Here is a 26,312-nt window from a genome sequence, read left to right as displayed (position 1 = left end):
TTCCTAGCAGGGTGCCTGGGGTCTGGGGACCATAGCAGGCTCCTAGGAGCAGGTCACCCGGAGCTGTCAGGCCCGAGTTCCTTGTGCTGTCCTGCCTGTCCTGTCCTTTCATTTCTCTCTCTCTTTCTTGATGTATCACTGAGTTCTGCTGGCCATTCCTTTCATCTGCATTTCTCTGACTCCCTGGCCTAGTTGCGTCCACCATCTCCTTCCTCTCCATCTAAGGCCATCTGTCTGTCTCCCCATTTCCCTATTTCCTGACCATTCCTGAGCCTCTGTCACCTCTTTCCTTTCATTCCTTGACCCCTCTGCCTCTCTTCTCTTACCAGGCTCCCATTTATCTTTTCTGTAGCCATTTTTAAAGGGAAAAGAGAGTATCAGGGAATGTGATAGGACCCAATTAAATTCCTACAGATAAAATAATGATGAATTGGTCTGAGATAGAGTGGAAGACCTCAGCTACAGAAAGTGGGGCACAGGTGGAAGTGCCAGGCCTGGGCTCCTGGGGAGGGGCAGTGTCTCTGAGCCTGGGAGTGGTGGGGGTTGAGCCTAACCTGACAGAGCTTTTGGCGAGCCTGTGCCCAGGAGATGGGGGCACACAGCTTGTACCTCAAGGCAGACTCAGCATAAGGATTACTGAGTTTGTTTGGCAGATGTAGAAATAGAGGTTCACAGAGCATCTTTGACAGGCATGTAAGGGCCCCAGCTGGGAAGTTCTGATTTCCTGGTGGGACTGACTACAGGGGAAAGTAGGGAGGTCAACCTAGAGGGCGTGCTTCATGTACTGCTGGGCACAGAGGCTTGGCTGGAGAGCAGGGGCCATGGCCACCAGGAAGGAAGACATGGGCTCGGGGTTCAGAGGCAGAGCTGGGTATGGCAGGAGAGGCTTAGATGCTTAGGTTTGTTGGTGGGCAGATGTTTCTGTTGGGTATCCAGCTCTAGATTGGAAATGCCAGTCTGGGCAGGCAAAGCCCCCAGACCCTGCCTCGCCAAGCTCTCTCCCAGCATCCAGTCTCAGAGGTGGCCAGGAGGGGTACCCAAGCTCTGACCTGACCCCTGGAGTTTTGGCCTGACTGCTCTGCATACTGTCTGCAGTATTCTTACGAGGGCAATGACATCAGCGACCTGCCTGTGAACCTGTCGGTGGTGTGGAATGGCAACTTCATCATTGATAACCCTCAGAACATCCAGGGTGAGCCAGGTGGGGTGGCCCCCAGGGGCAGGGCCGTGACTGGGTAGAGCTGACCACCTTGTTCCCTACAGCCCACCTCTACAAGTGCCCAGCCCTGCGGGAGAGCTGTGGCCTCTGTCTCAAAGCTGATCCTCGATTTGAGTGCGGCTGGTGCGTTGCTGAGCGCCGCTGCTCCCTACGCCCCCACTGCCCTGCTGACTCGCCTGCTGCCTGGATGCATGCCCACCATGGCAGCAGCCGTTGTGCTGACCCCAAGATCTTCAAGGTAGGTGGGCCTCTCAGGCTACTGAGGGCAGTAAAGGCTCTGCTTGTCCAGCTACCTCCCCTGTGCAGCCCCTCCTGGCCTGGGATGGCTTTGGCCGGCCTTGGCCTCCCAGCCTGTCTCCCCACAGCTGTCCCCGGAGACTGGCCCTCGGCAGGGAGGCACGAGGCTCACAATCGTGGGTGAGAACCTGGGCCTGCGCTTCGAGGATGTGCGGCTGGGCGTGCGTGTGGGCAAGGTGTTGTGCAGCCCTGTGGAGAGTGAATACATCAGCGCTGAGCAGTGAGTACCACCCAGGATTGGCGGGGGAGGCACCAACACCCTACTGGACCCCATAGCCTGCTGAGACTCCTGGTACCCTGCAGGATTGTCTGCGAGATCGGAGATGCCAGCACAGTGCGGGCCCATGATGCCCTGGTGGAGGTGTGCGTGCGGGACTGCTCCCCCCAGTTTCGGGCCCTCTCGCCCAAACGCTTCACCTTTGTGGTAAGCCCCAACCCACCTAGCTCAGAGCCCTCTCTGCCCATGAGGCCTCAGGGGGCTGTGAGGTCTGTCTCCGCAGAGGCTGGCCTAGCCCAAAGGCCACTTCAGGTGAGGGGCTCCTTGTCCTCCCATGGGCCCCCTCATGCAGCAACACCTCTGCTCCTGGTTTCCCCTCCCCTCCTCAAGAGGCCTGACTCCAGGCTCCCCTAAGCACTTTGGGCCCTGCCAATGGGCTGTGTCTGAGAGCCCATGAACACAGGACATGGGTAAGACTGGGGATGGAAGCAGTCCTCTGGACCAAGTGGTAGGCCTTTCCTGGAGCTCCAGCAAGTTTCTTTTTCCCATAGACTCCAACCTTCTACCGTGTGAGCCCTGCCCGAGGGCCTCTTTCAGGGGGTACATGGATTGGCATCGAGGGAAGCCACCTAAATGCAGGCAGTGATGTGGCCGTGTCTGTTGGTGGCCGGCCCTGCTCCTTCTCCTGGTAAGGGGTGTGGATGGGGTTGGGGATGCAGGGGTAGGCGTGGCCCACCTTCCCCAGGTGGTGGTTGGTTCAGATGGCTGCATGTCCCCTCCTGTTGCCTGGGAAACAAAGGGACCATGGAGAGCCTGGGTGATCACCATGGAAACCACTGGTGAGACGGTTACCATGGAGACGGGTTACCTCAGAGTTGGAAGGGCAGGTGGGCAGACCTGGCAGGTGGGCAGGGCCTTTGGACCCAAGGGGTAGGCACAACCATCCTATCCTGGTGTTGGGGGATCCCTTCAGAATGTAAGTATTTTTTAAAAAATTTTTAAGAGAGAAAAAAATGCTGACAAAAACTCTGAGGCTTGAAGTGGATAATTTTAGATTAGGGATGATAATGGAACAACCCTTTAAATATTTTCCTGTGGTAATTACCCGTTATCAGTCTAATTATTGGTGTTTGCAACCTTGCTGCGCTTGAGGGCCTGGCGGCTGTGGGGCCTCCCAGCTGTGCTGAAAGCGCTGAGGAGATGGGGACCCAGGTGTAGGCAGTGACTGGCTGGATGGCTGGCTGGCTGGCTGGCTGCCCCAGTTCCCCTACCCTGGCCAGCTCATGTCTACTCATGGTCCAGGGCCAGGGTTAGCCCCAGTTTCACATCAGGGTAGGCGTGTGCACCACTGAGCATAGCCAAGAGTTGGCACTAGGCTTGGCATTCCAGCTCTTTAGGCACCAGAAGCCACAGGTGGAGTGGAGGCAGCACCGTGGCAGGTGGGACGGACAAGGTCTTGCAGGCTCTGTTTTGCCACCCATCCCTGGGCTGCTGCAAGGCTGTGTTGAGGCCCCTTGAGCTCCCTTCCCATCCAGCAGGCCTGCTTGTGGTGCCTACCTGGGCTGGGCTCTCTCAAGTCCAGGCATGGGCATGGCTGGGCCACCTGAAGAGTGAGAGGGATAGCCAGGATTGGCCCTTGCCCCTCCGCTGGTGGGTCAGTCAGATAGGTACTCGAATGCCAAGCAGGGCAGTTCAGAAGGAGAAGGGCAGGCTGGGGCCCAAGGTGAGCAGGCGCTCACCTGGCCTCTCGGACGGGCTGATGGGAAAGTGGCTGTAACAGTCATCAGCCACCTGGGGGCAGGTCCTAGTGTGGCCCTGTTTTACAAATGGGCAGATGACACCTGGGGAGTAATTTGTCCACATGCCTCTTTGCAATGGAGCCCAGAAGCTTAGGCCACCTGGGAGGTGAGCTGCAGCACCCACGTTCTCACTGTCCCACTTGGCCCCTTCAGGAGGAATTCACGGGAGATCCGGTGTCTGACACCCCCTGGGCAGAGCCCTGGCAGTGCCCCCATCATCATCAACATCAACCGTGCTCAGCTTACCAACCCCGAGGTGAAGTACAACTATACTGAGGACCCCACCATCCTGAAGATTGACCCTGAGTGGAGCATCAACAGGTGGGGCTGCCCCAACCTGCCCTGAGCCCCAGTGATCCTCTCTGTTCCATGTGATGCTGCCAAGAAACAGAGCTCTTGCACTAGGTTCTCTTCTCCCTCCTTCCTTGTGTGGTCCTGCTACCAAATTTTCTGTTTATGTGGAGGTAACCAGTTGAATTTCTGGTGGAGTTTCCTTATAGCGGGGGTCTATCTCTGAGTGGGAGTAGAAACATCAAAGTTTAAGATTTTGGTTACTCCTGTGCTCTATATGTAGCAACCTGGAAAATCATGGTAAGGGAAAGCCTGTCTAAGCTCTGATGCTATGCCCTTATAAAAAAAACAAAACAAAACAAAGATAAGCTATCCAAGCTGCAGCTCTCAGGATGATGGACCCTTGTCCACTCTGAGATGTGCTTGCTATAATCCAAGTTCCAGTGCTGAAAGATTATGACCTGCTTTTGTCTTCCGGGAAGCGGGGTAGTGTGTCCTGCTCCACCTGTTTGTGCTGGACTGGGGCAGAGCTTCACCCCATGACCACTCATCCCCTCATCTTCTAGTGGAGGGACCCTCCTAACAGTCACAGGCACCAACCTGGCCACCGTCCGAGAACCCCGCATCCGGGCCAAGTACGGAGGTGTCGAGAGGGAGAACGTGAGTCCTTGCCCTGCCCCATCCCCGTGCAGCTTGAGCTACCTAGGGCTATGGCTGTACTTGGAGGCTCCAGGGAAGGAAGCTGGCCCTGGCCTCTGCGTGTGCATATGTAGCTGCAGCCCCTTGGCCCTGCTGGGGCCTGGCTCCATGTGCAGAGCAGCCAGCCTAGCATCTTCTCACCTGTGTCCCCAGAGTTGCCTGGTGTACAACGATACCACCATGGTGTGCCGGGCCCCATCGGTGGACAACCCCTCCCGCACCCCACCTGAGCTGGGGGAGCGACCAGAAGAGTTGGGCTTTATCATGGATGATGTTCGTGCCCTGCTTGTGCTCAACACCTCCTCATTCCTCTATTTTCCCGACCCTGTGCTAGAGCCACTCAGCCCCACTGGTCTCCTGGAGCTGAAACCCAGCTCCCCACTCATCCTCAAGGTGGGCTTCATAGTTAATGGGCTGGGGTGTGGATAGGGGGCGGCTGGGTGGGGGTGTAGGTGCAGCAGGGCCGATGGGGCTTTCTGGCTCACCTTCACCCCTGCAGGGTCGGAATCTCCTGCCACCGGCACCTGGCAACTTGAGGCTCAACTACACGGTGCTCATTGGCTCCACGCCCTGTACTCTCACTGTGTCAGAGACGCAGCTGCTCTGCGAGTCACCCAATCTCACAGGGCAGCACAAGGTCACGGTACGTTCATAACAAGGCCATCTGTGCCTCAGCCCGGACTATGGTCTACTGGGTTCCTCCTGCCTTTGACCTACTGACCTAGTCCCACCCAGGGCATCCCCAACTCTTTGAGCCCCAGATTGGCCTCCTGCCCAGAGGGAGCCCAGCTCCAGTGCAAGCCCCAACTTGGCCCTCACCCAGTCCTCGTGCCCCCGAGAGGACCTGGTACCTACCCGGGGTCCCCTGCGTTCCCATTCCTGCTGAGTAGTCCAGGCCTGGGGCAGATGCTGTGGGGATCTTGAGACTTTGGGACCAGGAGACTCTGGGTGGGCATGTCATCTTCTGAGCAGCCTGCACTTTCATCCCCAGGTTCGGGCTGGTGGCTTCGAGTTCTCGCCAGGCATGCTGCAGGTGTACTCAGACAGCTTGCTGACCCTGCCTGCCATTGTGGGCATTGGTGGGGGTGGGGGCCTCTTGCTGCTGGTCATCGTGGTCGTGCTCATCGCTTATAAGCGCAAGTCACGAGATGCTGACCGTACCCTCAAGCGGCTGCAGCTCCAGATGGACAACCTGGAGTCTCGCGTGGCCCTCGAATGCAAGGAAGGTCTGTTGGGGCTGTGGACATAGGGAATGTGGGGGGTGATTCTGGGGTTGCGGGCTCATTGGAGGTGCACCTACCTCTGAGTCGGGGCCCATCCCATCTGCCAACTTTACTCAGTTTACAACATTTCTTACGGCCTCATTATGCCAACCTTGATCCTAGGGAGGAGTCAGGGCTGCAATTGGGGCCTGGGGCTATGGGGCAGGTACGGCTTCTGTGCGCTGCTGCTTACAACACAGGCTTTTTAGCTAAAGAGCCTACATCTGAGTCCCAGCTCGGCTGTAGGACCTTAGATGGTCATGTAACCATTTTGTGCATTGCCTTCTTATCTGTAGGATGGGCATGGTACCAGTGCCCACTTCAGTGGGCACTGTGAGTATCCAGATGATCTGGGCAGAGCCTGCCGGGCAGTGCAGCATGCATACTAGTGCTGGTGTGTTGGTGGCTTCGTGTGTGGTTGGATGTGGCGGTGAGGAGTGGGGCCTTTATCCCTTGGCACATGCAGACCCAGACTTAAATTGGCCTTTTTGTCTTTGAGGAGCCCTTTCTCAGGGAGTCAAGGCTATAGCCCATCCTTTTAAGATGAGGCATGTGTATGTTAGGACCCTGGGGTATGAGTGGCAAAAATCAGCTCTGACTGGCCTCTGCAGGGAAAGTGAAGGGTATGCTGGCTTCCGGAATGTAAGTCCATCAGGAGTCCCTTGTCTCAGGGCTCCTCTCTCCCTGTGGTGACAAGATAGCCACAGTGGGCCAGTTCAGCTTCCCTACTGTGCCCAACTCCGGCCAATTTCTGATGTCATACCTGGTCACATGTGTCCTTAAAGTCCCTGGCAGAAAGTGGGTGAACCCCAAGAGCAGGCGAAGGTAGTCCAGAGAATGGGGTGAGTTCTGGAAGGCAGAGGCTGCAGACATCAGAAATGGGTGACCATTAGGATAGGGAGTCAGCAAGCTGGAACAAAGGACATCCCCAGGGGCTGCCCATCTCTGGCTGATGTGTCACAGCAAAGTTAGTGTGCCCAAGGCCCTGGCTCATCCCTGGCAGAGCTGAGGGCACAGCTGCTGTCTGGGTGGATGGGACTGAGTACTGGCAGCAGGGAGGTAGGGGCTGTGGGCTATGGGCTGTGGGCTGCACAGTGGCCACTTGAGGGTTAGGTTCACTCCCATGCATGTGCCTCTAGGCTCAAGAAAGCAGACAGCAGCCTTGGCCCACAATGGCTGGTTTCCCTGGCTGAATGTGAGATGGTATGTCAGGGCTAGGTCCCTAGCAACAGTGCAGCCCGGGACAGCCTTCACATACTCATGGTCCTGGGCTCTCTGTCCATGCCTCTAAGCCTCGTCTGAGGAGTCTAGGGCTGTTATAAGGGGTGAACAGAGCAGCACTGATGATAATCATCAGTTATAGGGTGTTTATGAGGTGCTAGGTATGATCTTGAGCATTTTGCAGATGTAGACTAGTGAACGCTCACAGTTCTAGAAGGCAGAGGCTAGCAGTGTTCCTGTTTTTGAATGAGGGTAGGAGGTTAAGTGGCAAGGTGCATTTTGAACCACTGCATGAGCGCCTCGTGGCCATAATGAGCCTGGCATCAGGCTGTTAACTCCAATGGGACAGGAGTATCCATTTGCTGAGTACCTTGCCTGTCCTGGGGGCCCCCTTACTCCTGGACATACCTACCTGTCCACTGGGCAGTCTTGATGGGGCACAGGCAGGTGTGCAGCAGCTGGAGGGGAGTTCTATAGGCAGGAACCTCCACTGGAGCAAGGACAGCTGCCCACTGGGACAGCTGTGCATGAAGCCTTGATCTATAGGCACATGTAGGGCAGCCAGGTAGAGATAATCAGACACCCGGCAGCTGTGCTGAAGAGACGACGGCCTGGCTCTAAATTAAACCTATCGGCCATTGCCCAGAACCTACCAGGTACTCCTCTGGCTCCTGATCGTAGAGCTCATCCCTTGGGCTGCTGCAGGGTCAATACCGCACACGTATGGAATGTTTCTGTCATGCCTGCCCCTGCTTGCCTCTGCCGACCTTTGTTTCTGAAAGAGGCAGAGCCTCCTGGAGTGGATAGGCAGGGGAGAGGACCTGCTGGCCTGAGCTGTGCATTTGGTGGTTATCAGTGTGGAGGGCTGGGGAGCTTGGGGACAGCCCACAGCTCCAGGGTCCTGGTACCTCTGCCACCCAGCATCTCCCTCAACTGGACTTGCCCCTTCTCTTCCAAGGTGGCTGAGTCCAGGGGAGCCAGGGCAGGCAGCGGGCACCCCCTCAGGTGGTGGAAGAGCTGGCATCCATAGTTACTCTACCCCCAAATGCCAGTGTGAGGTATGGGGGCCCCTTACAGCCTAGACCTGGTCCCAGAACCTTCTCTGTTCTCGTCTTGGCTAATCCCATGACAACTCAGGGAAATGGGTTTTATCCCTGTGTTAGGTCTAGGGAAACTGAGGCACAGGTAGATGTAGTAGTTTCCTAAGGTCACCTAACCAGCAAGAAGCGGAGTCATGGTTTGAGCCGGGCCCTGAGTTGGGGAGAAGCCTGGGGGCCAGCGGGGCACCTGCCTTGATACCTGGTCTGGCTGCAGCCTTTGCAGAGTTGCAGACAGATATCCACGAGCTGACCAACGACCTGGATGGTGCTGGCATCCCCTTCCTCGACTACAGGACGTACGCCATGCGGGTGCTCTTCCCTGGGATTGAGGACCACCCAGTGCTCAAGGAGATGGAGGTGGGCTTTCGTCTGGGGCTCATCTAGCATTTGCCTTGGGGGCTCCGCGGGTGTTGGGAGACAGCTGGAGGGTCCTGAGGGATGGCTCGAGACTGCAGGGATCGGAGCTGGGAAGCAAGGAGGAAGGCTGGCAGGAGCCTGGGGAAGGGGGGCATACCCCAGAAAACCACCCCAGTGGTTGGGCTCCTTGAGGCCGCCTTTCTTTTGTGGGGTTCTCTAGCTCATCTCATATACCCTACAGCTCACCTGGCCTATCTCCTGGTGATTCTGAATATCAGGGTTCACTGGGCAGGGGCCCGGCCCATGTATGCTGGGGAGGTGTAAGCGCCCAGCTAGAATTCTTGTGGCTGTTTGGGGTGGAAACACGTGGCTGAGGCAGCATGAAGGCCCTCAAGAGAGCAGCGGTTTTCTCTGAAGATGTTGGCAGAGCCCAGGCTGTTGGCACAACACGTTTTCTAAGGGCCTCCCACGGAAGGCTAGGAGCCCAGTTCTTAGCTAGGAATAGCCAGGGCTCTGCAGATCGGCTCTGCCATGTCATCTAGCCAAGGACATTGCATCTTTGCTCACCTTGCATGTTGGGGGACCTGCTCCTCTGTGCAGTTCCATTGGTGGGATGTTTCCTCTTAAACTGAACCTGAAAGGACTTTCCTATCACTGGCTTGGGCCCAGGGCATTCCCTGGGATTGCTGCCACCTTGGGGGCTCCATGTTCTCCTGTTGGGCCTCTTTCTCGATGTTGCCATCTGCTGTGTTGGTCCAGCTGCTTTCTTAGCTGTGACTGTGTTCTGCCTGGGACCTGGGACCTGTCTGCCTGAGTTGGGAGCCATGTGTTACTGGTGGCCCTCTGGCACAGCCTGGTAAGGAACCTTCTATCTGACCAGCCTTGGTATGGATGAGAGAGAGAGCAGGGGCCTTGGAGCCAGCCATGCCTACATTCCACCCTTTTTTCCCACCTCCATGCCATGTGGCCCTAAATAAGCCTCTTCATCCACTGGACTTCAGGTCTCTTCCCTGAAGTGGGGAGGGTGATTTCTATGTTGATGGTTATGGCAAGAGCAGAGTGAAACCATGGACATGCACTTCTGGTGCCCAGCAGATGGGGTTTTGGGTTGGGTTCCCTCTGAGCTGCTAGAGCTGGACTGCAGGAAGTGCTGGTCCCAGGGCCTGGCTGCAGAGGGTGGCAGGAGTAGGCCCTTGTTCTGCACCCTTCACCGATGCTAGTATGGTCTCTGCTTGGATTGGGTTTCTCAGGCAGCTGCCAGGACATTTTGCTGAGGACAGTTGAGGCCTAGACACCTGTCAGGATAATGTCACCCACCTCTGAGGCCTGCTGTCTGGCCCTGCCCTTCCCCTGTATACCTGGTTTGGACAGCCCCTCTTCCAGAAGGCCTTCTCTGCCCTTTCCCACCGTCACAGAACTGCGTTCTCTGTTGTGGGTTTGAGCAGGCGCCCATCCTCCCCAGGTGCAGGCCAATGTGGAGAAATCACTGACACTGTTTGGGCAGCTGTTGACAAAGAAGCACTTTCTGCTGACCTTTATCCGCACGCTGGAGGCCCAGCGCAGCTTTTCTATGCGTGACCGTGGGAATGTGGCCTCGCTCATCATGACAGCTCTGCAGGGCGAGATGGAGTATGCCACAGGTGTGCTCAAGCAGCTGCTGTCTGACCTCATTGAGAAGAACCTGGAGAGCAAGAACCACCCCAAGCTGCTGCTGCGGAGGTGAGCCCACACCTTCCTACAGACACTGGAGGCCCTGCTGAGTACTTGTCCCATAGTGTACACTGTTGTGGTTCTGGGAGAAGCATCCGCTTCCTCTGACCAGATGTTGGTAGTGGGGACCACGTGTGCTGGGCATGGGGCTGCACTCAGGGGCTGTCAGTGCCAGGCCTGAGTCATACTCAAGCCTGCTCTGGGGCCGAGAGCTGAGATCTCCACTGCAACCCTCCAGCTGTCTACCTTTCATGGGTGCCTTTCAAAGCCTGACCTTTAGTGCTGTAGGAAGGGGAGGATGGTTGGCATGGGCCTGGTGGTGGGAGTTATGTCATCCCTGCCTTGATCTGTTTCTAGGACTGAGTCAGTGGCAGAGAAGATGCTGACCAATTGGTTCACCTTCCTTTTGTACAAATTTCTCAAGGTACGTGGGCTGGGGAGGAGAGAATATCAAGAGGGTGTTGGAGATAGTTGGATGGGTGTGAGGAAAAGAGAAGACCAGAGACGAACAGTTTTAGCCCAGGGTGGCTCAAAGGGAGCTGGGGCCCCAGCATGGACACCCCCAGGACATGCACCCATTGGCCCTTTTCTTGGCTCTTCATGAGGCTCTCCAGGCCTCCCCCAGCCGCTGACACAGAAGCGGACGCCTCAGCTCTGAGGTGAGCTGCCTTGGGTCCCACAGCCAGTGTGTGGCTGAGCTGGAGTTCGGATATAGGCCCAGGTCTCTATACTGTGTCCATGTCCAGGAGCTAAGGATCGAGGGGGATACCCTGGTGGGGGCCTCCGTGTGACCAGCCAGGGGAGATGTCTGAGGGCTCCTGTTGCCTCTTTTTGTGGGGAAGGGTTCGCAGACAAGCCCCTGCTCAGGCTGGGCTAAGTCCTCCATCCTAGAAGACAGACCCTAACCTATGGCTGTCCTCAGAAAGGGGAGAAGGCCAGAGGGTGCAAACTGGAGCCTCGGGCTGGATGGGTCCAGGTGGATCCTGTTTGGGCTGCACTTAGAAAGTAGGAGGTCATTCAGACCCAGATATCTGGTTTTCCTTGAAATCTGAAGGCTTGGCAGATGTTTTCATGAGGTGGGGTAGCAAGGCCCCCAGGCCAAGGCCATGGCGTATGTTCATGTGTGCTTCTGCCTCATTTCTCTGACCTCTGTAGACATTCTGCAGATGGACAGCATGATGGGCAGTGGAGCCTAGTGGCCTGCATATCTCCATATTTGCTTCTTAGTCATGGACCTCCGTTCCCTGTGTCCTTACTGAATTGGGGACACCTGGGGGGACCTTCAGCCCTCCACCCAGAGTGGCTCAGAGGTGCCCAGGGCAGATTCCTGCCTGGCTGGAGAGAGAGAATGGGAATCAGAACATCTGAGAAAGAGGTGATTGTCAAGGGGGTAGGTGAGATTTGAGCAAGGAAGGGAGGGAAGGAGTTAGCAAGGCAGAGAGAGTGACAGCTCCGAAGTGGGTGTAAGGTATGGTTGTGGGGCAGGGAAGAAAGGCTGGGGCTGTGTCCATCCAGGAAAACTGGGTCCATGGAGAGTATCCAGTAAATGCTGAGGTTCTTGTTATGCTAACTAGGAGGCAGTAAAATAAAGTTGTGCATTTCCTGTGAAATTTTATGGGACTGTTTGATGTATTTACATCCTCCTCATTGCATTCTTAGAAGTCATGAGCAGCTATGTTTAGAGAACATGAACCACTGGGTCCAAGCTGTCTTAGTTGCATTGACCCCTGTCTGTTCCCAAGTCTCCCCAAGCAGAGAAGGGGGACTCAGCTTGACAAACCCAGTCTGAGGACCTGGATTGAGTGTGTGTTCTGTGCAATGCTGAGCGGACAGTCAGGTTGCAGGAAGTTGGACAAGTGGGGCTGGCACAGGGTGTTGAAGGCAGAATGGCAGAGTGGGCACTGTTGTCAGGGAGCTGTCGGCTTGAGGACAGGGGCCACTTTATGGAGGGTTGGGTGGGTAGTAGATGTCGGGAGTGGGAGGTCAGGAGCGGCCAAGGGAGCAGGAAGTAGGGTTATGCGGAACGGGGACAGAATGTTGGGATCCCTGGGCCAAGCTGACTGGCCCACCCTCAATTTCCCCAGGAGGGATCCATTGAAGGAGCTGAGTAGGGCCAGGTGTGCTTTGATCGGCTCGGAGCACTCCTCTACTTCCAAATCACATTAGTGCCCTCACAATAAGGATGAGGAAACATGCTGGGCAGTAGGGACTGGTTCAGGGCCATCTGAGGGAGCTGGCCATGCTGACATTGTCTGCCTACACCCACTGTAAGAGGGGTGCTTGACACTGGCCCACGCTGCTCCTATCCACTGACTTCTTTGTGCCACAGCCTATTTTGTTTTTTTCAAGGTGTACAGTCAGTCCCTTGTATCTGTGGGCTCTACATACGTGGATGTAACTGACCCAAAAATATTCAGGAAAAATGATGTTATGTTGTTACTGAATGTTACTATGTAGTTAGGCCTATGTTGGTTGTGTCAGTACTGAACAGGTACAGATTTTTTTTCTTTCCATTATTCCCTGCATTGTATAGTAACACAGTTATTTACACAGTCTTTCCATTGTATTAGGTATTACAAGTAACCTAGAGATCATTTAAAGTAAACAGGAGGATGTCTGTAGGTTATATGCAGATACTATGCCATTTTATATAAGGGACTTGGAGCATCCATGCAGTTTGTTACGGGGGAGGTCCTGGAACCAGTCACTGTGGGTGCTGAGAGACGACTGCACTGCAGTGTTTCTTTTCTAGTTTTACTAAGATATAATTGAATATCACTGTATTAGTTTACAGTATGCAGCATGATGGTTTGATTTACATATTTTATGAAGTGATTACCACAGTAGGTTTAGTTATTCACCATCTCATACAAATACAAACAGAAAACTCTTGTGATAACACAGCTTTTTTTATCCATTGGTCCATGTTTTGACTAGATAGACTTATTTTTTAGAGCAGTTTTTGTTCCACAACAAAATTGAGCAGAAGTTACAGAGATTTCCCATATGTCTCATGCCCTCTTACAGCCTTATTGTTACATCCTCCACAAGAGTGGTGCATTGGTTATAATCAATAAACCTATGTCGACATAATATTATCCCCCAAAGTCCATAGTGCATGCAAGTGTTCACTCTTGGTGCTATATATTTTGTGGTTTTGGACAAATGATAGTGACATATATCCACCATCATAATATTAAGAGAGTAGTTTCACTGCCTTAAGATCCCTGTGCTCCACCTGTTCACCTGGCAACCACTGATATTTTACTGTCTCCACAGTTTTGCCTTCTCCAGAATGTCCTGTAGTTGAAATCATACAGTATATAGCCTTGTCAGACTGTTTTCTTTCACTTAGTAATGTGCATTTCAGGTTTTACCATGTCTTTTCATGACTTCGTAACTCATTTCTTTTTAGTGTTGCACAAAGTGTTTTTAAACAACCCAAATTCCTTTCATTCTTTGCTGTCTTTAAAAACAAACAAACAAAAATTTACCTGGAAAAGTAACCCATACTCATTGTAGCATACCAAAACTAAACATCACAGAAGCGAATGGTAAAGGCCCTTGCTAGTTCTGGAGCTAACAGCCATCAGTGTTTTGATGTGTGTCTTCTCAGGTTGATTTCTTAACTGAAGCAAATATCTATAAATAGAGTATGCTGTTGATATTAAGAAGAAATCCTAATATTGTACATTTTCTTCATTATAGGTTTTTTTTTCCTTTTGTAGTACCATACATTTTGCACTGCACTGTGCCTACCCCTCTTCTGGCAAAGGTGTTGTGGCCATCTTTGCAGATCTGGACATTGGTGCTTATCTCATCCTTGTTAACAGTTGCATAGTATTCCCTAGTGTGGGTGTTGCACATTGTATTAACTGTTGTACTGCTGATAGGTGTTAGGAAAGCTTGAATTTTTCCTCTCCATGACTGGCACTGCAGCCAACATGCTGAACCAGTGATCTTTGCTTGCTGCATAAACACTTTAAGTGATTGTAGATCAGGCATGTTCATTTTTTATTGGAGTATATGCTGCCAAGTTATCCTTTAAAAAAAGGTTGCACCGATTCAGTGTTTGAGAATCTTACCCTGGCCTTGGATAGCACCAGCTTTGTCAGCTTTTTTCATCTTTGCCAGCTTGTTGGTTTAGTTGCCATTTCTTTAACAAGTTGAGCATCTTTTAATTTGGTCAGCCACTTTTAATTTTTTCTTTAAATGTCTTTTTTATCCTTTACCTGCTTTTTCAGGATTGTTTCAGTCATTGTAACTTTTTAAATACAAACTTTCCATTTTTAATACTTCCTATGTTGTGCATAGAAATGATTTTTATTTGTGTACAGCACGAGGTAGGGATTTCACTTGATCTCATCTCTCCCCCAAGTAGAGAAGCCCTTGGCCCAACATCATTTTTAGAACAGCCTGTATTTGTGTTATCTTTTTATTTGAAAATTCATTGGCAATTTCTGCATGTTCAGAGCTGAGGCTAGGAGGCCTCTCAGAGCATCCTTTTCCCAGGGAGGGTGAGACTGAGTGAGGTCCTTGGGTTCTGGGCCTTCCTGTCTTCTGGCCTTTAGTTCTTTCATTCCTGCTTTGCCCCACCTGGGCAGGTATTGCAGGAGTGGTTGGAGCCAGCGCCGGCTGGGCCAGGAATATATAGCCCCTTCAGCCTTCACATCTCTATTTAAGGGCTAGGTACTTTAGAGGTAGATGGATCTGGGTTAGAATCCTGGCTTTGGCTTTTTCACTGGGTAATGCAGGGCCGATAACTTCTTTTTTCTGAGTTTTAGATAAGTCCTTTTCTCCTCAGCAAGGTGCAAGCAGAGGAGCCCTTGGGCAGGCCTTTGGTCTTGTCCAGATGGGGTTTGCAGGAAGAGAGGCAGCTATTAATGGCACTGCATCCTAGTCTGTACCCATTCTTCCCTTCTTCTCGGCTGACTTAATGAAATGAAGTTTGCAAATCAAACAATTTCAGGAACAGGCATGTTTTTGGAGAGTCTTGGGCTGTTTCTTTAATTATCGCAGATGCTAACAAAACCAGAGCATCTGGTTACGGGGCAGAGCTGCTATTTGTGTGACAGAGGGGGTTGGGGGAGGCCAGTATGCTCCCTTCTTGGGGTACTCTCCTGAACTCCATCAGGCAGCCAAGGCGACAAAGGTGCCTGTGCCCACATTCAGGAGGACACAGCAAGTTTGGCTTCCGAGGTGTGGTGCCTGCATTTGGGGGCAGCCCTGGGGCAGACAGGACTGGTGAGCTCTGACATCGGCTTTCTTCACTTTGCTCTAAGGACATGAGCCTCTCCCTTTGACAACTCTTTTCATTCATGGCATTTGTTGTCCACCAGTGTTTAGAGCCCCGTGCACTTGCAGGCTTTGTGCTGGGCATTGAGATATAATGTGGGCGAGCCAGCTGTGCCCTGGCCCTCAGGCAGCTTCCACTCCAGTTGGGAGAAGGCATCAAAGAGAGCAACAGGAGCTGGGGATTATAGCAGGGCCCTGATGGCAATAAGGGCCAGAAACTTTGGCCTGGTGGTAAGGGAGAGCCTTTCTGAGAAGGGAATTTGGGTAGAGTCCAGAAGGGCCAGTAAAGACCTGAGGGAGAGATTTCTGGCTGTAGGGACAGCAGGTGCCAAGGCCTTGAGGTGGGACACTGGGTGGGTAGAGGAGCTTTTGGGGCTGTGGTGTGGGGAGCTTGAGGGCAATAGTCAGAGACAGGGGCAGGGTAGACTTTCACACAGTGCCCAGAGGCCGCCCCACAGGCCTTTGCTCTGGCCTCCTGTGCTCCTCAGTGCTGGTGAACTGTTCTGGGTCATTGCGTCTGTACCTCTCAAATAACAGAAGGGTCAACCCTCTGCCAGCAGCTTTAGGGGTTCTAGCCAGTTGGGCTCCTGACAACCAACATGGGCACAGGGTCTGCTCATGCCGTGGTCCAGCATTGGCACCTCAGTCAGGCTTCAGTGAGTGGGGAACTACAGCATTGGCTGGGGACTGGGTCTGTAGACCCACTGAGCCCTGAGCTGGGGAAACTTAAGGGCTTCAGTGGCATAAAGCCTGCTTGGCCTTGTGAACATCTTGCTCTTCTCTGATAACACGCTCTGCACTCCTTGCTAAGGTCTCGTTGGGATTTTCACATCGACTTTCATAGAGGCAGTGGGTCTGTTTAACTTACTCTCTTGCAGAGCGTTTTTGGGACTCTGAAACCAGGGTTCCACTTGCCTTTTTACAAGAATTTGGAGATGTTGCTCATTTCTCCTGTGGGAACAGTACAGAGGCCTTGGAAGGGTGGGGGAGTGGGCAGGGGTGGACGTCCCTGGGGCCCTGGCTGCAGCCTGACAGCCTGCTTCCCTCCTGCTGCAGGAGTGTGCAGGGGAGCCACTCTTCATGCTATACTGTGCCATCAAGCAGCAGATGGAGAAGGGCCCCATCGATGCCATCACGGGCGAGGCACGCTATTCCCTGAGCGAGGACAAGTTGATCCGGCAGCAGATCGACTATAAGATGCTGGTGAGCACAGGACTGGCTCTTCCCTGTCCCCAAGCCATACTTTCCTGTGGGCCTGCTCCCTGAGAGGTGGGCACTGATGGTGCACCTCTTCTTGCACCCAGACCCTGAACTGTGTGAACCCTGAGAATGAGAATGCACCTGAGGTGCCAGTGAAGGGATTAAACTGCGACACAGTGACGCAAGTCAAGGAGAAGCTGCTGGATGCTGTGTACAAAGGTGTGCCCTACTCCCAGCGGCCCAAGGCTGGGGACATGGACCTGGGTGAGTAAGTGAGTGAGGGAGGGAGGAGTTCTCCTGCTAATTGGTAGTGTGGCTATGCTGGAGTTCTGGGCACTGGGCCCGCCAAGATATGCAGCCCAAGGAAAGGGGCAGCACCAGAGGGTGTATATGAGGGCCACAGGTAACAGGCTTAGCTGGAGAAGTCCAAGCAGGGCCTCTTGTTCCAGGCTAGGCACTGGGTGCTGGTAGAAGGTGCTGGAGGCCATGGCAGGAGGCTGTTGAGGGCATGAGAGAAGGGGTGTCATCCTGGATGGGCTCTGGATGTAGGTTGGTCAGGGTGGAGGAAGCGTGGGGTGGAGGGTAGAATCAGGGAGCACACTTAGAGGGCCACCCTGTCTACAGAAGAGCCACGAGTTGGGGTTTCCACTTACCCTAGGAGGAGAGTGGGCCATTAGAGCTGGGGGTGTAGGGGTACCTAACAGCTAGGGGAGGGCTTTAGGAAGAAGGGCAGGTCTGGGGCGAGGGGGGGCGGGTCTCATGGTGGGTGTGGCTGGAGAGGTGGGAGGACCACCAAGGAGACCTCATGCCAGGATGAGGAGTTGGAAGAGCTTCCTGGAGCTCAACGGCAGGGCGTCACATGGGGTGGGCCGCTTGGAGTGGAATGGCTGCAGCTGCAAGACACAGCAGGGTTTAACTGCAGGGGTGCTGCTGCTTGCTCTAAGCCGGGATGGGAGCTGCTTGGCGGGTGGAAAGGAAGAGCCTTGTCCCTTTGTTATTTTACTGTTCAAAGCTCTGCACTGCGTGCCCCAGGACATGTTTGCTTCTTGGGGTGAGAGGTAAGACCAAGGAAAGGGGGCAATTGAGGCACCTGCCTGTGTCCCTGCCCTTCAGTGTTCCCTTCTCCTTCAGAGTGGCGCCAAGGTCGCATGGCGCGAATCATCCTGCAGGACGAGGATGTCACCACCAAGATTGACAATGACTGGAAGAGGCTGAATACTCTGGCTCACTATCAGGTGATCCTGGACCTCCCAGGCCCCTGGTAGTGGGTGGGCAACAAATGTTGGACAGAAAGGGGGTCACATGTATGACCTTCCCAGACCCAACACTGGGTCCATCCAGTTGTTCCAACAGTTCCAACAGTATACCCCTGGGAGAACTGAGGCTCAGAGTGGTGAGGTGACTGGACTCCAGGCACAGCACCGGGAAGAGCTAAAGCTGTCACCACGGCTCCTTGGTGGGTCATGAGTCTCCCGGCCCTCTGCCCACAGGTGACTGATGGGTCCTCGGTGGCGCTGGTGCCCAAGCAGACGTCTGCCTACAACATCTCTAACTCGTCCACCTTCACCAAGTCCCTCAGCAGATATGGTGAGGAATCAGATGGGGATTGCGGGCAGGGCTCACTGGCCGGAATAGGACACCTCCCCTGGGCCCCTCTACAGCAGGGCCATGTAAAGGCTAGAAGGGGCCACATCATGCCTTGTCAGTTGGACACCTGACCTTTCCCTCAATTTGGAGGCTACCCCTATCCCCCTATAGCTCATACCCACACACAGCATGTCACCTTCTGTCCCTTACAGCCCAGGGAGGTGGGGCTGAGGATCCCAGTTTTCAGATGTGAAAACTGAGACAGAGGAGCTTCTGACCCAAGGCTGCCTGGCCAGGGCAGGGAGTGGGTTCTGGATGCAGTGGGCCTGCCTGCTAACTGTGTGGTGCCTGCAGAGAGCATGCTACGCACAGCTAGCAGCCCTGACAGCTTGCGCTCGCGCACGCCCATGATCACACCGGACCTGGAGAGCGGCACCAAGCTGTGGCACCTGGTGAAGAACCATGACCACCTGGACCAGCGGGAGGGCGACCGTGGCAGCAAGATGGTCTCAGAGATCTACCTGACACGGTTGCTGGCCACCAAGGTAGGCCTGGATGAGCAGGCGGTGGGACATGGGGGCAGCAAAGCCAGCTGCCAGGTCACCAAGGATGTGAGGGGCTCTTGGTGGTACCTGGGAGCTCTATACCTTCACCTACCTACAGGGCACACTGCAGAAATTTGTGGATGACCTGTTTGAGACCATCTTTAGTACGGCACACCGGGGCTCAGCCCTGCCTCTGGCCATCAAGTATATGTTTGACTTCCTGGATGAGCAGGCTGACCAGCACCAGATACACGACTCAGATGTGCGCCACACCTGGAAGAGCAACTGGTACCTTCGGAGTGGGATTTGGCAGTGGGGCCATGCGGGGCACTGAGACACAACCAGATGAGGTGGAGACCAAGCTGCTGCAGGAGGCCTGTCCTCTGGAGGCCCTGTTCTGATGGGTGAGGGGGAAGGCCAGCCTGGGTTTGCTGTGCCCGAGCTGTGGTCAGCCCATCTTCATGTGGGCCTTCCCAACTAACCCATCTGGGGGGCATCCACTGCCTCCTGTGCTCTGGGACTGGGCATGGCCTATGCTCCAACTTGGAGGACCCCCTTTGCTGTGGGAGCTAGATGTATGCATGTGCATGTGTGTGTGTGTTTACTCACATGTGCTGTGTGTGTGTGTCCCTGGGCATACATGGCTGTGTGCAAGGGTGTAACTGTGGGATTGTGTGAGAAACGAGCTTGATGGGCCAGACCATGCCAGCCATTGGGAGTGGAGGGGATGACAGAGGTAGTGATAGCAAATGCTTTGGGGACTCTCACCACCCCTCAGGGAGCCAGCAGCCTTCCTGTACCACCCCCCCGATCCCCGACCCCCCTGCAGCAACCACTACCCAGTCTGGCTTAGGTTCCCCTGAACCTGGTGTACATGTACCGGCAGCATTTGATCCATCCTCAGAGAAGCTCCTGTGCCTCTAACCCCTTCTTCCCTGATCTCCTAGTAGTCTCACCCCTTCCAGCACTCTGGCCTCTACATGTTGTCACTTCTAAAGCCTAGACACAGCTCTGGGCCTCCTGCCCTGCCTGTACTGCCTGTGAACCCTGAAGGGATTCCATGGGGCGCCATGGGAGGCATCATCTAGGTCAGCACTATCCAGGAGAATTCTCTATTATGACAGAATGTTTTAGATCTGTGATGTCTAGAGTGGTGGCTGCTGGCCACGTGTGGCTACTGAGCACTTGACATGTGACTAATGTAACTGAGAATCTGAATTTTTAACTTTTATTTCAGTTGAAATAGCCACAATTGGCTTGTGGCTATTGGGTAGCCCAGTTGATAACTGTCTTAGAGGTGGCATTTTGGGCACAGAGGTCAAGTGTCTGTGGGAACGTGTCCGCTCAAGTCCTTCCTGGGCAGAAGCAGGGTTGTGATCATGTGCCAGTGCGTGTGTAAGCATGTGACCATGTGGAGGGACCTGGGCTCTAGTAGACTGTGGGTGGCAGGAGACAGCCCTCACTTCTTGAGAGTCCGTACCCTTCTCTGGGCCTCAGTTTCCTATCTGCATGGAAATCTATGGTCACTGTGCAGGTTAGAGCCAGGCAGGCTGAGAGGCTGGTGGCTGGTCCCTTCCCCATGCTGGGGCTCCATCTGACCATGTATTTGGTCTGCTTCCCCGCAGCCTGCCCTTACGCTTTTGGGTGAACGTGATCAAGAACCCACAGTTTGTGTTCGACATCCATAAGAGCAGCATCACGGATGCCTGCCTGTCAGTGGTTGCCCAGACCTTTATGGACTCCTGCTCCACATCTGAGCACAAGCTGGGCAAGGATTCGCCTTCCAACAAACTGCTCTACGCCAAGGACATCCCCAACTATAAGAGCTGGGTGGAGAGGTGAGGCTATTGTGCATGGGGTGGGCGGCAGGCCGAGGGCCAGGAACCAGCTCATGTGCTGGCCTGCCATCTGCTGACAGGTACTATGCTGATATTGCCAAGATGCCCGCCATCAGTGACCAGGACATGAGTGCGTACTTAGCTGAACAGTCGCGGCTGCACCTGAGCCAGTTCAACAGCATGAGCGCTTTGCACGAGATCTACTCCTATATCACCAAGTACAAGGACGAGGTGAGCACACAAACCAGCGTCGCCCAAAGCTGCCTGCTTCACACCTCCCTGCTCAGCCCTTTACCAGGACTTGCTAAGCAGGGCTCCCTCCCTGACCCTTCTACCAACCTCACCCAGCCCTACCTTCTTCCTGGGCCTCTGGGCTGGCTCTGCTCACCCACTGGACACCTCACTTGCTGGGGCAGGGATACAACTCTGCCGTGATTGCCCACCAGGCCTAGCAGGGTCAGGCTGGGCTGCAGCAGGTTAGGGAGCATGTTTTTGGATGGTTTGGGGGTGCAGAAGAGCAGATTGCAGTGGCTTCCTATGGTGGAGAATGTGGGTTGGTGATTGCCTTTTCTCTGAGGGCCTGTTACAAGGTTGATGGGCTTGGGAGGACATTTCTAGGACCAGCCACCAGAGCTTTCCTCCAATAGTATCTTTTCTGCTGACCTGGAGTGAGATTTCAGCAGCCCTCCTTACTGTCTACTGCAGAGAGATGGGCTCCCTGAGATATCTGAGGAAGGACTGACTCATGGGCTGAATTGGATGAGACACACAGGGCTGGAGAGGCAAGATGGGCACAGCTACTGCCAAAGCCCTGAGGCCGAGTGGGCCTGGCTGCCGGACTGTAGAGGCCAGGAGACTGAATTAGAGCCATGTCAGGAAGAGGGGGAGGAGGGGGAAGCCAGACTGAGGCAAGGGGCCTGTCACTGGGTGCGTAGGCCTTGGGGACTTTGGGCTTTCCCTGAAGTGAGGTGGGCCATCAGGGTTTAGAGACAGACCTGTGATCTGACTGTCAGGTGCCCAGGGGAGGGGGAGGCAGGGACCAACCAAGGGCCGGACCAGGACTTACTGATCAGACTGGCTATGAGGTATGACTCCAGACTTAAGGAAGAGTGAACTACAGAATGTGGGAAAGTCCAAGAACTCTGCCTTGGACTTTTATTTAAGTTTGAAGGGAGTAGAGCTGGGCCTGTAGAGCGACTTGTGTGTGGGGTTCAGCAGTGAGCAGAAGACCTTCAGCTAGACTGGAGGAGGTGGCCCTGCAGGAAGAGAAGGGCAGGCTGAGACCCTGAGGTGGCAGGGACTGGGTATCTGGAAGCGAGATTGGGCAGATGTCCCAGGGCCGAGAATGATGAGCAGCAGATCCTGGGTGACCTGGAGACGCTGCCTGGGGATTAGAGACTAAAGTCTGCCATCTTCAGGCTCAAGAGGGAAACCAGGAAGGAGCTAGATATTCTCGCGGGAGCTCCACTGTAAAGGACATAGAGAAACTGCAGTGATGGGGTGGAGGGAGATGGTGATGTGGCCACATGCTGGTGGCCTGATGTGCCAGCAGGAACAAGAAACATGAACTCAGGGTGTTCCTGCTTCCTGGGGGGCCGGGGACTGGAAGCAGTAGGCCAAGTTGCAGTACATAGAGGGCTTCCCAGGGGTGATGGTATGTCCAAGTCCCAGGTGGTCAGACCCTGTTTCCATCTACAGATCAGGAACTGCACCAAGGGGGCATTGAAGGGCTGGCTGTGACCATAGCCCCGTTTGGGGCCGGTGTTTTGGGGCTCAAGGGTAGGGATAGTGACCAGGGGAAAGGGGGATTCATTCATTCTTCACACTGGGGTCCTGGGGGAGGAGTCCAGGCCCAAAACCCAGGTCCCTCAGTTCAGAATGGAAGGGATGGAACTAGGTATCTGTTCTGGAGCCCCCGCCAGCCACAGCCATGTCAGTTGCTTATTGTGTATATCCTCCAAGTGTACACGTAGTGGTCCCACGAGTGTGGCAGGCCCCCGCCAGGCTCACTAACACCCCTGCTTTGCCTCCTCAGATCTTGACAGCCCTGGAGAAGGATGAGCAGGCTCGCCGACAACGGCTCCGGAGCAAGCTGGAGCAAGTGGTGGACACAATGGCCCTGAGCAGCTGAGCCTCCTTGGTGCCACTGCCCAGTAGGAAATTAGAGAAAGGGCCTGCAGGGGTAGCCTTCAACCTAACAGCCAAAGCTGGGAGGTCCCTGGAGGCAGCCATCCCCCGTGTGTGCCGAGTGCCTGTGTGCTCGGGGTAGGTGTACTGGCCAATGTCCTCCTGGTCCTCCCTTCCCCATGGCAGAGAAGTCCTGGTTGTTACTGGTGTGGGTGAGACACTGCCTGCAGTACCCTCCGTGCCCAGAGCTTCTGGCCACAGGGCAAGGGGAGCCCGGGTGGGGCCTTCTCGGGAGACTCAGGTGACTGCTGAAGACCTGGGGAGAAAGGCTGAGCCCTCCAGGAGGGGAGATTCCAGTCTGGTTTGTCTTTTAGGCCAAGCTGGCAAGGCCAGAAGAGCCAGGTCAAGGGGTCAGGACAGGGTCAGCCTTCCTAGCTTCCCTGGCGGAGTCTAAGGGCTGAGGTCTGTCTGGCAGCCTGGGGGAGGCTGAATGCCAGGCCTGGCCAAGGTGAGCTGAAGTCAGTCTGGGCTATTGCCAGCTGCCTGCCACCCTCACGCTTGCTGCTGCACCTCGCTACCATGCTCCGATTCACCGCGTGCTCTCTGCGGTGGAGGCAGGAGCACCTCGCCCAGGGAGAGGCCCCCAGCTCCCTCCTATGGAGGGTCTGCAGGAAGGCTGTGCTCACAGCTCCCAAGCAACTTTCAGAAGGACTCGGTGACTCCCTTTGTGTCCTCAGGGCTGTGCCTCTGGGAGCCACTGGGGCCTGGGGCTCCAGTCATGAGTGCACATTCCCATTATTTATTCCTCCACTGCATCTGCTCTGGGCGTGCTCTCCAGCATGGAGCTCCTTGGAGCAGTCCCAACCATCCTCTTCCCCCCTCCATCTCAGTCTCCCCTGTTCTCCACGTCCACCTTCCAGTGGCTTCCTGTCTGGCATCTCAGCAGTGTGTTGGCCCCTCAAATGCAATGGGACATCTGGGGACTGCTTCTTGTTTTTTTAAAGGGAACAAAGAAATCATGCTGCACTCTGCTGGGCCCCTTGGGTCATACTCTATGGCCTAACTGGGAGCAGGACACAGTGACCAGAGGGCTGGATGGTTGGCTCTGCCCACCCTGCCCTCAGTGAGCAAGAGTGAACAAATTTTTAACTAAAACAAAACTTGTATATTATTATATATATGTGTGTGTGTGTATGTATATATATATATATATATGTATATGTATATGTGTGTGTGTGGCTCTAGCCTCAATCTCCAACCCCAGTGGGGTATTGTATAGTTGACTGGAGGAGGAGAAATTTTACAATTTAGAATAAGAAAATTAAGGCAGTGGGAAAGCAATACCAAATGGTCGTGAAGCAAGTGACCATTTTCCCTGAGCAGAACACCCCAGTCCTCCGCCCCTCGACCTGCAGTTTGTCCAGTTATTTGTTTTGATGTAAAAAGGAGAGAACTTCTCTCAGTGCCCACCCCCACCCCCACATCCCCCACCCCCCAGCTTCCAGGGCGAAGGGTTGTGAGTTTCTGCATGACTGTGCTAGCGTTAAGTCTGACTTGATCTTTTTTAAAACTGCAAGTGTTGAATACTAGAGGTTGTTAGACACTTTTTAAATGTTTTTTAATTAGTCACTTGTGAAAGCAGACAAGTGGCCCCCCTCTTCAAGTTCACTTTTTTGATGGTACTAAAGATTCCCACGGACTTTAAGGGACAGCTAACTGTGGATCTTGGGGTCCCTTCTCCTAAGCCGGTGAGCCAGGCTGCGTACCTTGGAGATCATGTTAAGGACTGTCCCCTTGCCTGGGGAAGCAGTGTGAAACCAGAACTCCTGACTTGAGAGGCTTCTGGAATGGAAGGGGGCTGGGCAATGAGCAAGGCTTGAGACACCCGCTGCTGTGGATGACTTAGCTGGAGCTCTGGCAGGCCCTGCTGACCCCAGTGCAGTCTGCGTTGGCTTGTGCCTGGCCCGAATTCTGGGGCCAGAGTTGAGGCAACCCTAGAAGTCAGGCGGTGTTTTTGGTGACCACTGCTCTATTCTGAATTCCAGTCCCTGGGTGGACCCCTGCATCCCCTCTGATGCTGTCTGGCTGTGCCTGGCTGTGCCTGGGTGTGGGCCTCGAGCTTCCTTCAGGGTCTACCCTGGGCGCTGGCTTCTAATTGAAGCCCTGTTCTTCCAATTCCACATGGAGTTTGGGGCTCCTCCACCTCTGCTCTGCCCTCTTCAGAATCCAGTCCCCACCCTCCCCTCCGAGGCCTTCCAGCCTGCAGAGAGCCGCCTGTGCACCCCTCGGAAGGAGGGGAGTGGCCCACCACATGGCACACACCTGTCAGGTGCAAGCACTTTAGCAATATCTGTTTACATGTGAGCTGATCCAGCTGATTCTAAGCCTGCTGTCTACCCAGTGCAGGAGGTCCCACACCTCCCTTCCTGCCAGGTTGTGTAATTAGGCTCTGAGTTCTTGTTCACACAGTCCTCTCAGCTCTGTAGCACCCCAGGCACCCCACCGTCATCTCTGAGTCTGCCAGGGGCTCCGACCCAAACTGACACAGGCCTGAGGGAGTGTGGGGCCCTGCTCTGCAGTGAAGGTGGACGTGACTGTCCTGACAGTCGTGAAGGCCCCTTGCAGTCCTAGGACCAGGAAGTCTGGGCCACAGCATGGGGTGCTGTGCAGGGACATCCCTCCTGTCCCAGGTACTGCTGCTATGTCCTGTCCTGCCTCAGGCTTCCCCTTCCAGTATCTCCCCTTGTCTCAGGAGTGCACAGGGACGGCTCATGCCTTGGTCTGGGAAACGGGCCTTTCCATATACCTCGAACTTGCCCTGTGCTCCCTGAACCAGGGCAGAGCTGTCACGGTCACTCCAGGACGGAGGGCCCCAAACGTCGTCCCTGCCCTCCTTGGTTTGACCTTGCTGAGAGCCTCCACCCTGGTTTTTCTCCCAGTTCTGGATGTGATGGCTCATGGTGCTACACAAGCTAGAATAGGTATATTTACAGAGAGATATTTTTAAGATGAAGCCCACAATTAGCTGTCCTTTAATGCCGCAGGGCCCCCATCCAAAAGAAGAGCAATCTCTACACTGGCCTGAGCTGCCCCTTGCCACTTCCTCTCCCAGGAGCAGTGTGGCCAATGGGGTGCTCAGCCTGCAGACTGTAAATACACGGCCATTTCCTATTTTACTGTTATTCAGATTTAGTACTTGTAAATACACACACTAAGGAGAGATTAAACATTTTTTGCTAAACCTCATGGCTGTGGGCTTTTCTTGCTGGGAGGGCTCTGGTGGGTGGCACATGACTATGGGTGGAAAGCACATCTCATGTTCAGAATGGTGTCTCCCAGGCTGTATTGGGATTCCTGCCCACAGGGTGTGGCCAGGTCTTGGTGCTGATGGTGCTCAGCATAACCTGCAGCAGCAGTGCCCCAGGCTGACCACAGGTGCCAATTCTTAGCCTCCAGTGTTTCAGCAGCCCCAGAGGTGTGTTGCTTGGGACAGGATCACACTGCTTCTGTATGCTGGGAACCTGCAGGTGTCCTGGGCCTTGGAGGCA

The 26,312-nt window shown here is 54.4% G+C and overlaps 1 protein-coding gene across 2 annotated transcripts in view; it reads left to right on the top strand.

Annotated features, from left to right (window-relative positions):
• PLXNA1 (plexin A1) overlaps positions 1-24,228 on the top strand; it is a 52,400-nt gene extending 28,172 nt beyond the window's left edge. For both annotated transcript variants that reach the window (XM_054587293.1, XM_054587292.1), the window contains 22 exons: positions 1,096-1,192; positions 1,264-1,457; positions 1,585-1,736; positions 1,820-1,940; positions 2,285-2,421; positions 3,686-3,853; positions 4,390-4,483; positions 4,676-4,915; positions 5,022-5,165; positions 5,514-5,748; positions 8,320-8,462; positions 9,925-10,181; positions 10,530-10,596; positions 16,524-16,670; positions 16,772-16,931; positions 17,799-17,902; positions 18,158-18,254; positions 18,609-18,799; positions 18,918-19,087; positions 20,425-20,637; positions 20,718-20,868; positions 22,673-24,228. In XM_054587293.1, the coding sequence (XP_054443268.1) occupies positions 1,096-1,192; positions 1,264-1,457; positions 1,585-1,736; positions 1,820-1,940; positions 2,285-2,421; positions 3,686-3,853; positions 4,390-4,483; positions 4,676-4,915; positions 5,022-5,165; positions 5,514-5,748; positions 8,320-8,462; positions 9,925-10,181; positions 10,530-10,596; positions 16,524-16,670; positions 16,772-16,931; positions 17,799-17,902; positions 18,158-18,254; positions 18,609-18,799; positions 18,918-19,087; positions 20,425-20,637; positions 20,718-20,868; positions 22,673-22,768 (3,378 nt within the window). In that variant the 3' untranslated portion in view covers positions 22,769-24,228. The remainder of the gene's footprint in view (positions 1-1,095; positions 1,193-1,263; positions 1,458-1,584; positions 1,737-1,819; positions 1,941-2,284; positions 2,422-3,685; positions 3,854-4,389; positions 4,484-4,675; positions 4,916-5,021; positions 5,166-5,513; positions 5,749-8,319; positions 8,463-9,924; positions 10,182-10,529; positions 10,597-16,523; positions 16,671-16,771; positions 16,932-17,798; positions 17,903-18,157; positions 18,255-18,608; positions 18,800-18,917; positions 19,088-20,424; positions 20,638-20,717; positions 20,869-22,672) is intronic.
• The last annotated feature ends 2,084 nt before the right edge of the window (positions 24,229-26,312 follow it).

This window comes from Pteronotus mesoamericanus, unplaced genomic scaffold (assembly GCF_021234165.1).
Source record: "Pteronotus mesoamericanus isolate MK-2021 breed Mesoamerican mustached bat unplaced genomic scaffold, CSHL_Meso_final scaffold_118, whole genome shotgun sequence".
In the NCBI taxonomy this organism is placed as follows: Eukaryota; Metazoa; Chordata; class Mammalia; order Chiroptera; family Mormoopidae; genus Pteronotus; species Pteronotus mesoamericanus.
Note: the sequence above shows the minus strand (reverse complement) of the source record. Positions and strands in the feature narration are given on the sequence as shown.